The sequence below is a fragment of the Fundulus heteroclitus genome, unplaced genomic scaffold (genome assembly GCF_011125445.2).
Source record: "Fundulus heteroclitus isolate FHET01 unplaced genomic scaffold, MU-UCD_Fhet_4.1 scaffold_202, whole genome shotgun sequence".
NCBI lineage: Eukaryota > Metazoa > Chordata > Actinopteri > Cyprinodontiformes > Fundulidae > Fundulus > Fundulus heteroclitus.
Window position 1 is genome coordinate 266,298 of NW_023396614.1, and position 12,921 is coordinate 279,218.

The 12,921-nt window shown below is 40.0% G+C and overlaps 1 protein-coding gene across 1 annotated transcript; it reads right to left on the minus strand.

Annotated features, from left to right (window-relative positions):
- Positions 1–4,962: 4,962 nt before the first annotated feature.
- On the minus strand, positions 4,963–10,326 carry LOC118559015. Its single transcript, XM_036129688.1, has 10 exons — positions 9,338–10,326; positions 7,830–7,948; positions 7,355–7,738; positions 7,068–7,272; positions 6,727–6,864; positions 6,251–6,468; positions 5,999–6,152; positions 5,818–5,927; positions 5,184–5,274; positions 4,963–5,063 (listed from the first exon to the last, which is right to left on the minus strand). Exons 1-10 carry the CDS (start codon positions 9,402–9,404, stop codon positions 4,963–4,965), a joined length of 1,587 nt encoding a protein of 528 aa, XP_035985581.1. The 5' UTR covers positions 9,405–10,326.
- Between the last annotated feature and the right edge of the window lie 2,595 nt (positions 10,327–12,921).

The following is a 12,921-nucleotide window of genomic DNA, read 5'->3' on the forward strand; positions in this document are numbered from 1 at the left end:
CATAACGCTGGCAGGTGGAGCTAGTTCTCCTTCTGGACAGAAATCCAGGTTCTAAAAACCTACAGATCCTAGATCCGTTCAAATCGTCCATCAACCTCGACCCGACAATCCTCTGCTTTAAAAGATATTACCCTGATGACAGATGCGTGAAAAAGAACCAGGAACCCGATGCTGCTGGGTCACATCTGGACCGAGCCAGGTCTAGGTTGGTTCAGCGCAGCAGGGGGTGGGGGTGTTGGTCTGACCCGTTAAATTAGGTCAGGGTAACGATCCAAAGATCAGGTTACACGGACCAAAGTTTAAACCTTTGAGGGTTGCTCTCCGACCAGAACCGGGCCGATCCGATCCCTTAAACACCACAGGAAGCAGTTTTCTCAGCAGAAATAACTCCAGCGTTCTTCATCAGACGTGCAGCTGGAGTTCTCTTTTAAAAGCCGTTCATGGGTCGGTTAAGTTCTGGAAGAACCTAATATTCTGTGATTAACATCCATGACCCGATAATATTTCAACTGGCAGAACACCTTTTTTTACTCCATCTTGGACATCCTAGTAGAAAAGTCCAATGAGATTGGATCGGGTCCACAGTCTAATTAAGAACGACGGTTTGTGAAGAATGATGCGGTCAGAACTTTACCCAACCAGTTGGGTAAAGTTCTGACCTTGTACTAGATCAAAGCCACCCGACCTTTGATCCAACAGAATGAGTCAGTCCGTGGAGTTCATTACAGGAACCAGCAGACACAACTCTTGAGTCCTGACTGTAGAAAACAATATTAGGTCAAACCGAGCCAACATCCGACCCGGCAGCTTCCAGCCAGCAGCTGAGTTAAGCAGCATTTTCTAGTCTGCAGTGTTTAGAACCAGGTTCAGGAAGCTGTTGATCAGAACCAGTCTGGGAACATTTTAATTGAATGAGTTCAGCGTGAAGCATCAATGACTTCTCTAAATGGAGTTAACAGCTACAAGACTGGGGAACTACTGCTGAATCAATCAATCAATCAATTTTATTAGTCAACTGCAATTTGCATTACAATCGAAAATTCAGTTCCAGTACAACCGTCCATCACATACACTTAAACATTTTGGGGGAAACGATTGACTGAGGCCTTGCGTTGCCAGGAACGCAGCCAGTCGGCCGCTGCTATCAGCACAGCCGTTAGGAGCGTTCCTCCAAACTGCCCCGGACCCCGCTTTACACGGAGTCCACAGGCGCTGCTCTTGAATCTGTTGAAGAAAGATTAACACTGGGGGAGTGGAGGGAGATATAAAAGACAGATGCTGCACAATTTGTGTTTCCACACAAAATGTGATGCATCAGACAAAAAACCTCATTTGCACGAAAAGCACAATCAATGACGAGACACATATATGCAGAAGGTAAACATTTGAGTTCTGGTCGGGTAAAGTCATCTGTATTTGTGAGCATATGTGTGTCTGGGTGCATGTTGTGTGGAAATCTGTATGTCCATGAAGGCCGTCCTCCGGCAGGCAAGTGTCCTTGATGGAAAGTCTATCACTACCCAGCTCCAGCTTGACTCCTCCACAGATGTCAGCAAGGAAGGTGGGAGCAGGGGATTTGTGCGATGTCGCCATAACAACCAGGGAGAATTTGATAGCGGGGAGTCCGATTTGAAAAACAGAATTTGTTATAAAAACAAGCTGACACCAACTTTTCCTTCAGCTTTAGGGTCTTTTTGTCGCTGGCTCCAGGATCCAATATTCCAATAATCCAATCGATGGGCTAGTAACGTTCACACTTCCAGGTTTTATCCCATCTCACCTCTGTGTACCACAACCGCGGTCAGCTTACTAAGCAGTCCGTTTTGTTCATTTAACGCCTTAGTGATTGCGTCGACTGCCGCTGGCAGTCTCATCAAGGCCATGTTGACCGCCAGCAGCTTCTGAAGGTGTTGATACATTAAATATCCTCCGAGGCCAAAAAAGAGGAATCCAAGTATCGTAAATCCGAATAAGTAGACATCTTCGACGTCCTCAACAGAAAGAATTGAGAGGCACACCGTGGACCATTTCTGCCACGGGTCCAAGTTGTAGAGCTTTCTGTTGCTATGAAGAAATGGCACAAAAGACACAAAACGAAGCAAATAGCAGGAGAGAAGGGGAAGGTTAATAGCAGATAAGGAGCTCTGGAGAGCTGAAGAAAAACCGACTGACCTCGAGGAGAGACAGAACAGAAAGAGGACCCAGTTCAGGGTTTTTCCCCACAGAGGAACTAACTTTGATTACAAAACGAGAAAAACTACTAATATATTTAATGATAAAAGGATTAACAGGAAGATGAAGACAGTTCTGTTCCAGATGGGTCAACGACATCAGACTGATGATAATTACAGCCATGAAAACTCTGGTTCCACGCCTCCTGTGGTTCTGTGGGTTTCAGGGAGCCCATAGAAACTCCCTGATGTGTTCCTGTCTGCTTGGTTCTGACTGGTGGACCCCCGATCTGTAGAACAGCAGAAAAAAAAAATACACCAGAACTGCAGATTAGAAAACGCTGCAGTGGAAACCGGTGGATCAGAACCACAGTGAGTGTGGGGAGCATGAAGGCTCTGACTTCAGAACTTTTAATTAAGTCTGCTCTCCTGTTTCTGGAGGAGTTTCAACTAAATATGTCACCAACGAATATCGGACCTTTGTTCATTAGCAGAACTCCTCTCCAGCCTGTTAGCCTTAGCTTCTGGTGTCGGTTCAGATCTTCAACATGACTCAGAAGGACTGAAACACAAAAACAGTTTCCTGGATAGATTCACAAAGTTTCCTCTCAGATATTCAGAACCATGGAAACCTCAAAGGGTTCTGGAAATTTCTAGAAGTGACCAGATTCTAAACTCAAACACTTTAATGCCTTAATCTCTTTCATCTAAACATGTGAACTGCTCCCAGACCACAATGTCTTACATCTAAGGTGGTTCTGAACCATTTTATTACAGTAAGTGAATAAAATCTAACATAGGCAGAAATAATTGTAGAATCTGAGCAGAACCGGGTCTACATGTTCTGTAATCTGATCAGCACAGAGCTGGTTCAGAGAACATCCTAACTGAATCCTTCATCACTGGAGGGTCAGGAGAAGCATGACCTAACCTGTTCAACGCTTTGACCTCTGACCCCTCTGCAGTGTCAGTGATGTCCAGTAGGTGGCGCCTCAGCACCAAACACACAACAATCTTATCAGGCTGCAACAGGCTGGCTGACATGTGCTTTAGACCAGATTACAGCAGAACACCTTCAGTCTGCTTCACAGGCTTTAGGCTTTGATTCAGACAAAGCTAGAATGGAGCAGATGTTTGACTTCTTCTACAGTTTTTGGTTCTTCACTATGTCTCTGTAATGTGGGCACGGCTTGAAGAAGAGCTGCCATTGATCTGACACAGACACCACCCACGTCTCCATGATGAGGCTTTAATGAAGCTCAGGCTGCAGGGGTCAAAGGTCAAAGGAGCTCCAGCAGAGGAGCAGACATGTTTGATCCAACAGAGGACAACATTACAATGAGTGGATATAGAGAAGCAGCAGAGCACTGCAAAAAAGGGGTGTCTGAAAACAAGATAAAAACACTAAATTTGAGGTAAAATGTACTCAAAACAAGTGAAATTATCTGTCCATGCAGCAAGATAATTTCACTTGACAAGATTTCTTGAATTAAGATAATTAAATCTAGAAATAAGCATGTCTAAAGAGGTATTTGGAAGGCTTAACATAAGCTGAAAATGCTGGTTTTAAGATCAGATTACTTATAATTGTACTTCATACAGCCTCAAAATAAGTGAATTATACCAAATATAAGCATAGAATGCTGGTTTTAAGTCTAGATTACTTAAAAATAAACTTTTTACAGCCTCAAAATAAGTGAATTATATTAAATATAAGCATAGAATGCTGGTTTTAAGTCTAGATTACTTAAAATTAAACTTTTTACAGCCTCAGAATAAGTTAAATATACTAAATATAAGCATAAAATGCTGTTTTTAAGACTAGATTACTTAAATGTAAACTTATTACAGCCTCAAAATGAGTGAAATATACAAAATATAAGCAATTACATATTTTGTTATCTTACTTTTAGCAAATTAAGCTTAAGATTAGTAAAATAAATATATCAAATTTAGAAAAAAATACTCGGTATTAGTGAAGAATGACTTAAGCGCTGTCTTAATGCAAGCTGGTTTATCTTGAAACAAGGCTTATTGCATCTTTAAACCTTAAAATCTAGCCTGTGCTTATTTTTAGAATAATGGTGCAGACCAGAATGGCTTATAAGACATTTATTTAACATCAGCAAGTATAGGTTGCTATACATTTGAATAATTTTCCATTAAAAAAAAAAAACAATTAAAAGCAAAAGAGCAAAAAACAAAACAAAAACACTTCTTAGCCCTCTCAGTTATGGATTTTTCATTGACCATTTTAAATGCAGGCCTCAATGAGGTAATAACTCAGTATTCTGTAAGCTTGTGCAACACCAAACTATTGTAGGCACAGTTAACAATAATATGAAATACAGGCCTTAATGAGGTAATAACTCAGTATTCTGTAAGCTTGTGCAACACCAAACTATTGTAGGCACAGCTAACAATAGTATGAAATACAGGCCTTAATGAGGTAATAACTCAGTGATTTAAGCTTGTGCAACACCAAAAATTATTGACACAGCTAACAATAGTATGAAATACAGGCCTTAATGAGGTAATAACTCAGTGATTTAAGCTTGTGCAACACCAAAAATTATTGACACAGCTAACAATAGTATGAAATACAGGCCTTAATGAGGTAATAACTCAGTGATTTAAGCTTGTGCAACACCAAAAATTATTGACACAGCTAACAATAGTATGAAATACAGGCCTCAATGAGGTAATAACTCAGTGTTCTGTATAAGCTTGTGCAACACCAAACTATTGTAGGCACAGCTAACAATAAGAACTGACATGACAAAATACTCAGCTACTTCTCAATGAAAGACTTCCAATCAGCCATTGCTTTCTTGTAAGCACTAGTGGCATCTTGATCGTGGATTGTGTCACCAATTACCTCTGTTTGAATAACTGACAGGAGAGTTGCAACACATTTCGGATATCTTAAGTGCAAAGTGTAGTAATATGCCATTAACACCAACATCCCGTCTGAGAAATCTTCCTGAGGGAGGGTGGTCACAGGTACGTTACCCACAGCCACGATGGTGGTTGATCCATCAGAAAGCAGAACTGGGGAGGAGAGAGGACGCTTTTCCAGGTACAGGGTAGGGTCTTCGCCTGACTGAAACAGAATAAAAAGAACAATGTGTAGAGTGAGAACACATACAAATTTATTGAAAGTCAGTTGTATGTTCAATATAGAAATTATTTTTAGATTAAATGTTCAGGTTGCAACCAATGACAAGCACTCTTAAAATAGTCATTATTAAAAACACTGATAAAAAATATTGATTTATCACACTGGAAGAAATAATCATAAACTACTTCAAAATGGGACAGGGGGGGACATGTGTTTAAAAAACATTTGTTTGACAGATGAAGGTGTAGGAATTTAGGATGGATTCAAAATTGATACTAGCTGATGCAAGGTGGTATATTTTTAATGTTTCTGGGATGAATGAATGGATTAATTAATCAAAGGTTTTGAAACATTTCTTGGGATTCTTTTCTGTGAACAACCTTTGAGGGACACTAGGGGCACTTATGTCTTCCCCTTCTTGCAAAAAGTAGGTAATATCTGTGATTGTGAACTTAAGGTGTATTGTTATGTGAATGTGAAAAAATAAGAGGACAGTAAGGAATCAACACACAAAAATGTTTTTACCTTCAGGACATGAAGAAGTGCCTCACAGCTATTTCCAAGCTTCTTTGGTGGTGAAGTTGGTGAGGGGAAAAGGGATGGGAGTGCATTGAAGATGGCAAGCGTGAACTCCACTAAAGAATAGAAAAATTGGTCTGAATATGGTATAAATCAAAAAACATTTGCATATGGAACAGCAACTTACCTCCACGGACATCCAATGGAAAAGGGGGTTTCAGGGCTTTCTTCCACACACCATAGAACTGCACCTTGGCACAAAAGTCTGCCCATCTTCCTTTCACTTCCTCGATGTATCTGCTGTTGGTGCCACCTACTATGCGCCGCAGCTCATCCATTGCCTAAAACATTGTGCACAGTTATTCAACCATTGGACATTTAGAACACAGGTCGATAGACAGTAATTCAAGTGCAAGTAGTGAAAAAAACAACAACATACATTTCGAACATCTCTAAAGCATGGATATGCCTCAAAGATTTTTGCAGGTCGGTCTTCTTCCCTTGTAACATCTGCATCAATGAATGCCCGTCTGGCCTTAAACTCAAGGTCTAAAACTTGAGCAACATCGCTTTGATTGGGTTTTGCATTTGGCTTATTGTACATGTTGCTCAAGGTTTTATAGTGCCTAGCCTGCATCTTCAGACTGTCCTGGGCGACTGAAATGGCAAAAAACAGAGCAGACATTTCAATGTAAACACAACTTTATTGCATTATTATGCTGGTCGAAATAAGGTAAATGCAATCATTTTATGTTGTTTATATGCACAATGGGAGTTGTCTGAAAAAAGTGTTTCCATTAACATCCACAATCTAAGGAAATTTAAATTGAATCTTCAACAGTTTAGACTCTTGATTTGCCACTCTGAAAGACATTATCATAGATAAGGCTGAGAGGTGTGCTGAGGTGGGCTTACCAACATCATCCTTTGCAGGCGTGGTTGGTGAAGCGATCACAGTCCTGAGTGAGGAGCCTGAGGCTGATGCAGATGGCAGCAGCGAGGTTTTGGTCTTTGGCTTTCTTGGCACAGAGGGGGGTCGTTGTGCTGGGGATGCTTTTTCGGGAAATTATGAAAAAAAATCGCAACACAATTAAAAGCATGATAACAAGCAAAACAGGCAGATAAACACAGTGCATGGCTAGCCATGGCTCAACAAATACGGACAGCTATAGTTTCATTACATGATCAGACAATTTCTAGACAAAAAACAAGTTGTATGATAGCACCCCTTAATTTTTTGCCCACAATTTGCACACCTGCACTGGAGTTGTCCTCGCTAAGGTCATCATTGCTCTCAAGAAGTACGGTGTTATCACTCGAGTTGCTTGTCCAATCCGTCTCTTGGTTGTCTGCACTGAAGAGAGCTGTCTTTGCCACTCCTCTTTGTGGTACAGAGCCTTGCCTCTTCCGTGGGGATCTCATATTTTGGAGTCGCTTGTACATTTTGGCGTAGATGGTCAGCTGTGGTAAAAGAATGTTAGATACGTTGTTTGTCTTGTTGCTGACCTGCCCACAGTTTTGGTTTAGATAAAAAAATACTTACATATGGCATGTTTGGATCATCATCCCGTAACATTGGGTAATAGTCTACAATCTTCTGTGACATGGCTCTCATTTCCAATTTTGACGGGTATCTGACTTCTTTCCCCATGGGACTAGCACGCAGGATAGCAACCATACTGGTTATTGTGTTCCTTATGAGTCTGCAACATAGCTCCTTGGACATTGTGTAATTTTTTTCCTTTCCATTGCAGAGCAGTGCAAAGTATTGACTACGCACCATGTCTAACTCCGAATCAGTATACACCACATACTCTGGAGGGTCTGGCATTTTCATTTTTTTCTCAGCAGATATGGGGGTTGAGGTTTGAGGCTGGCATGGTGGCATGGCACAATTGTTGGCATCTTGGTCCGTGGTATTTTCAAACTATTAGGATTGTGTAGAATGAGAACAAAATGCATTAGAACCATTACAATTCATATTTTACTAATATTTACTCATTCCATTTTGTGTTTACATTTTCACTGATGACATTCCAAAGTTTCTTTCTTTTGAGGAAATTCTGTGGGCCAGGAAAAAGATCCCTCAGGTCATCCCGGCTAAGGCCTTTCAAAGCTTCCTCATCAACACTGGCAGCTGTGAGATATATGACAAATATCTATCGTTAGATAAAGCAGTAGCAAGCTACAGAACCAATCAATTTATTTAATAAGGCTATACACTGCAGCTAGAAGGTAGTGAAGAACCAGAGGCGGAGGGCATTTTTGATTAAATTGATTGTAAAAACACTCCACATATTTTGTCATGTATTGAATCCAAGCTTTCAAATGAGGTATAATTATTTTTTTTGGGGGGGGGGGGTGTGCGCCAAGCCGGTTATATATACACATATATATATATATATACATATATATACATATATATATATACATATATATATATACATATACATATACATATATATACATATATATACATATATATATATATATATATATATATATATACACACATATACATAAGAGACAGACAAGACAAGAGAGAGATAGATGAAGACACTACAGAGAGAGAAGAGTATATAGAACACAACATAGACAAGAGAGAAGACACAGACAGAGACAAGAGAGAGACAAGAGAGACAGAGAGAAGATAACAGACAGAGACATAGAGAGTATACAGAGACAGACAGGAAAGATACATAGAAGAGACAGAAGAGAGAGAGAGAGAAAGAACAGAGACAGAGAACACAAGAGATAGAGAGAATAGAGAGAAGAGATGAACATAGACAAGAATACAGGACAGCGAATAGAAGAGAGGATAGAAGATAGAGAGAGATAGAAGAAGATGATACAACAGAGAACAATATACAGATACAGACAGAGAGAGAGATAGATATAGATAGATATAAGAGATATACTAGAGATAGATATAGAGATATATATATATATATATATATACATATATATATATATATATATATATATATATATATATATATATATATATATATATATATATATATATATATATATATATATATATATATGTGTGTGTGTGTGTGTGTATATTTATTGCAGCACAGGAATGAGGCATCTTCTCTGATCCACGTTCACAAAACAGAACTCAACTTTTTTCTGCCACATACAAATATGGCGGTGACGTTGACGTGCGAACCTGCGCCCTATGACGCGTCTACGTATATATGTCTGTGTCCTACCCGACCACGAGGCGTCTAGGTATACATGTCTGTGGGGTTGGGGGGAAGGATAACGTTCGCGCCGGCGGGACACTACTGACCGCGTGTTTTTAAAATGTGGGATTTGTATTTCACAATCATATATTTTGCTTTAGAATTCGGACTCTTACTAAAATGTTTCATCCTAAATTCGTTAAGCAAATGAAGGTTGAGGGAAAAACCCAGCAAGCAAAAAAATTTGGGATTTCAAATAATGTATTCAGTTATTAATAAAGTACACTCTATAAATAGCATAAATACATCAGATATAAACTCTATTCATGACTTACCCTCCAACACCGATAGAGTGGCATCGTCAAAGGTATCCATCCTAGATTTATCAGCTCCCTGAAGCATTAACAGGCGGTACTGTAGAACTACCTGGGAAAACCCATAGGCAAACAGAGCTCGTTAGCTAGCGGGTAGCGTGTAAAAGTGCACATTAGCTAACAATTAGCTAGCTTGCTAAGCATATACCGACATATGGACAACGCATGTTCTTCTTCTGCTTCTTGGCAGATTTTGTAATACCACCACAACAACCAATATGATTTTGGCAAGTAATATTTACCAATTCAATACAGTTTACTGACCTTGAGCCGCTGTTCTTGCACTTCTTCTAATGTGACGCACCCAAATCTTTCAGTTACTCAAGCGGAGATTCGCGATCACTGACGTCATTGAGGTGGGACCGTTGGAGGAACTGAGGATGCGCAGAAATGATCGAATGTAAACATGAACTTGTTAGCAAAATATTAGTAAAACAAAACATCTATCATCATACAATGAATTGGGTCGCATTTATAATTAGAGAAATGTATTGTTAAAATAATAACAAATTATTCCATGAGTGCCCCCCTCCCCATCCACCTCAGCGTCATTAGCCCGCGACAACGACGGTGCATCATGGCGGCGTGGAGATGTATGATATGTTTCGTCTTTGTTGCTTTAAGTCTTAAAGTACTCCTTAGCCACATTAATAAAAGTCACAGTCGCAGCTCGGATTTTTGGGTTTACTGTGGTATTGACGGATGTGAACAGGATTTTAGAGTTTTTAACTCTTTTTTTCGCCACATTAAACGGACGCACCTTCAGTATTTGAGGACTGGATGCCCACCAAGCGGATGGAGTACGACGCCTTCTTCTCAGTCTTTGGGACAGGAAACATTTGGTGTTTCGGTGTTTGCCAGCTGTAGCACTCCTGCAGCGGCCAGCACTGTGGCTGTCCCACCTGATGCCTCTCTACCTGAACCGACACCGCAGCAGCCTGACGCTGACGGCCGCCTTGCTTTTGATTCAATTTATTTTTACCTTTGAGGGCTTATCGTGCCAATTAGGTTGCTCTCTGTGTGATGCTTTCGTTAAGTAATTTAATATTTTTGTCCTACATATAACGATATATTAAAATGGTGCCCTCATTGAATCCACACTGCGAGTGTGCGCGTTAATCATGCGTGATGCACAGTTTCTCTTTCATAGGCCTATGATTGTCTCCATGAATGCTAAGTTAGTTATCGTTCTAATACGACGTTTTACAAGATAAAACAGGCAACAATACTTGCACTACAATTCAAGAAATTAATTATGTGCTCTTTGCACACGAGAATAAACATACAAAAAAAAAAACATTTAATTCCTCTTACCTTAGACGACAGAGCTGCTCAGGTCCCAGACCAGTGAAGCGAATGTGAGATTAAAATTGTCTTTCTTCTCTCGTGCGTCCTCTCAAAAAATCCATTTCAAATCAATTGCAACTTTGACTGTGTCCATGTACTCCCTCTTAATACATTACAACTCATTTTATAAAGGAAGAAGCTGTTGCTGTGACATCCAGAACCAGACCTGATATTGCTAGATCTGCAGCGGCATTCGCCATCAGTGTCCGGGAACAGTGCCACTTGTCACAGGTAAATTTATCTTCATGGGCAAATGCTTTAATGGTACTATTAATATCATATTTGTGAATAATTACTTGAAACAATATTAAAAATATATATATAAATTAGGATTTATTTCAATATTTTAATGTAAAATATGGGCCTGTGATCAATAATTATATGGGTGAAAAAATAATTTACATTTTAAATATTTTCCCAGAGAACTGTCAACAGTGTCATCTCAGGGGTGCAACAGTACCAAGCTGCCCTCATTGACACGCTAAGGGAGAGAATCAGAAGGGTGTTTGAAGAGAATGCAAACACAACTGCTCAGCTCCAAGGTGAGGCTTTGGCTACGTTTGATGCGTTCATGGATCCTTTCTCAACCACAGCATATGGACAGAATAAAACCATCCGGGAACTATTCAATCCAGTCAACCCAGAGGAAGTTGTGGTGTCCCAGAAGATTTGTTGGGTAAAGCGTGGTCTTTCAAGGGTCATGGCCTTAAGAGGCAAAAGTTTTTACTATGTACCACTCATTCAAAGTCTTAAGCAGTTACTGACCAATCCCAGAATCTTCACCATGTTAACCACTGTACCACAAAGAAGTGAGGGATTCTTGTATGATTTTACTGATGGAGCCCTTTTTACATCCCATCCATTATATTCTCAAAGGCCAAATGCATTGCAAATACTTTTGTACACCGATGAAATTGAAATATGTAACCCTTTAGGCCCCCATGCCTCTGCAAATAAATTACTGATGTTTTATTATAGTTTAGGGAATATAGATCCAAAATTTAGGTCGAAGTTGGCTGCAATAAGACTCCTTGCTATAGCCAAGGCAAACGATATTTCTCAGTGGGGTGTTGATGTTATACTAAAAAGAATCCTAAAAGATCTGACACTTCTGTACAATGGTGTTTGGGTTGACACCCCAAATGGTGAAATTGAGTTGTTTGGTGCTGTGATAGCCATATGTGGAGACACACTTGCCCAACATGATATTGCTGGATTTAAACAAGGTGTTGGTTTTGCTTATAGCAAATGTAGACATTGTGAATGCTCCTTTGATGATATGCAAAGTATTTTTGAGGAGAATAGGTTTGCTGAAAGAACTTTAGAAACATTCTGTCCAGGAGTGATGCTGAAAAACTGGTCCATGCATTTGTTACTGGTCCATACAGTGCCACTTTTTTTTTGCTATCTGCCTCTCAGCCTGTTCGGACGCTTTTTTCTCTGCTCTCTGCTTGCTTGCATTTTCCTGCCTTTTACTTTTTATCTCCTTTTTATCTCCTAACCTAAACCACAGAAAGTTGGATTTAGTTTTTATTTATTTATTTTCTTTTTATTTTCTTTTACTTATTTTTTGATTTGGATTTTGAAAAGATGCCCTCCTTCAACACAATGGACTTTGACAAGCTTTTACAGAAGATAGCTGTTATGGAACTGAAAATCTGTCGACTTGAAGTGAATTATGATGTAAACGCCGCGAATGGAAATGATACGACCCTGCCCGTGATTCCGAGCGGTGACCACCAGCCCAGCGACTCAGCGAACAAACAGTTCCCTGAGGAAAATGAGAATCCCTGGACCACTCTGGGTGCAAGACCAAAGGACCAACGAACCCCACGCCTAGACAAAGAAAACTGGCCGAGACTACAGAGAGATGTCCCAGGACAAGTAAAACAACAGCGGGCTGTTCCCACAACAAATGATAGGAGTAAACCTGCTGGAAATGCTGGAATTCCTTTACGAAACAGATTCGCTCCGCTCCAAAATGTGACCCAGGAGGACAAAAACCAGAGGTATGTCAACGATTTTCGTTCTAAGACATCAGAGAAAAGACATGCCACAGGGCCAAGGACCCTGATATTATGCAATGGTTCTGTAAGGGGGATTAAACATTTCTGTAACAAGAAAAATACAGAGGTGTTGATTTATAACGACGGGAACTGTGGCCTGGTGTCTGATTTAACAGACATCCTTCAGACAGA

Coding starts and splice junctions, on each gene's coding strand:
- LOC118559015 (XM_036129688.1), bottom strand. CDS start 9,404: ATGCTTCAGGGAGCTGATAAATCTAGGATGGATACCTTTGACGATGCC. Junction 7,949..9,337: donor CACTCTATCGGTGTTGGAGG/GTAAGTCATGAA, acceptor TATATCTCACAG/CTGCCAGTGTTGATGAGGAA. Junction 6,865..7,067: donor CGAGGACAACTCCAGTGCAG/GTGTGCAAATTG, acceptor TTCCCGAAAAAG/CATCCCCAGCACAACGACCC.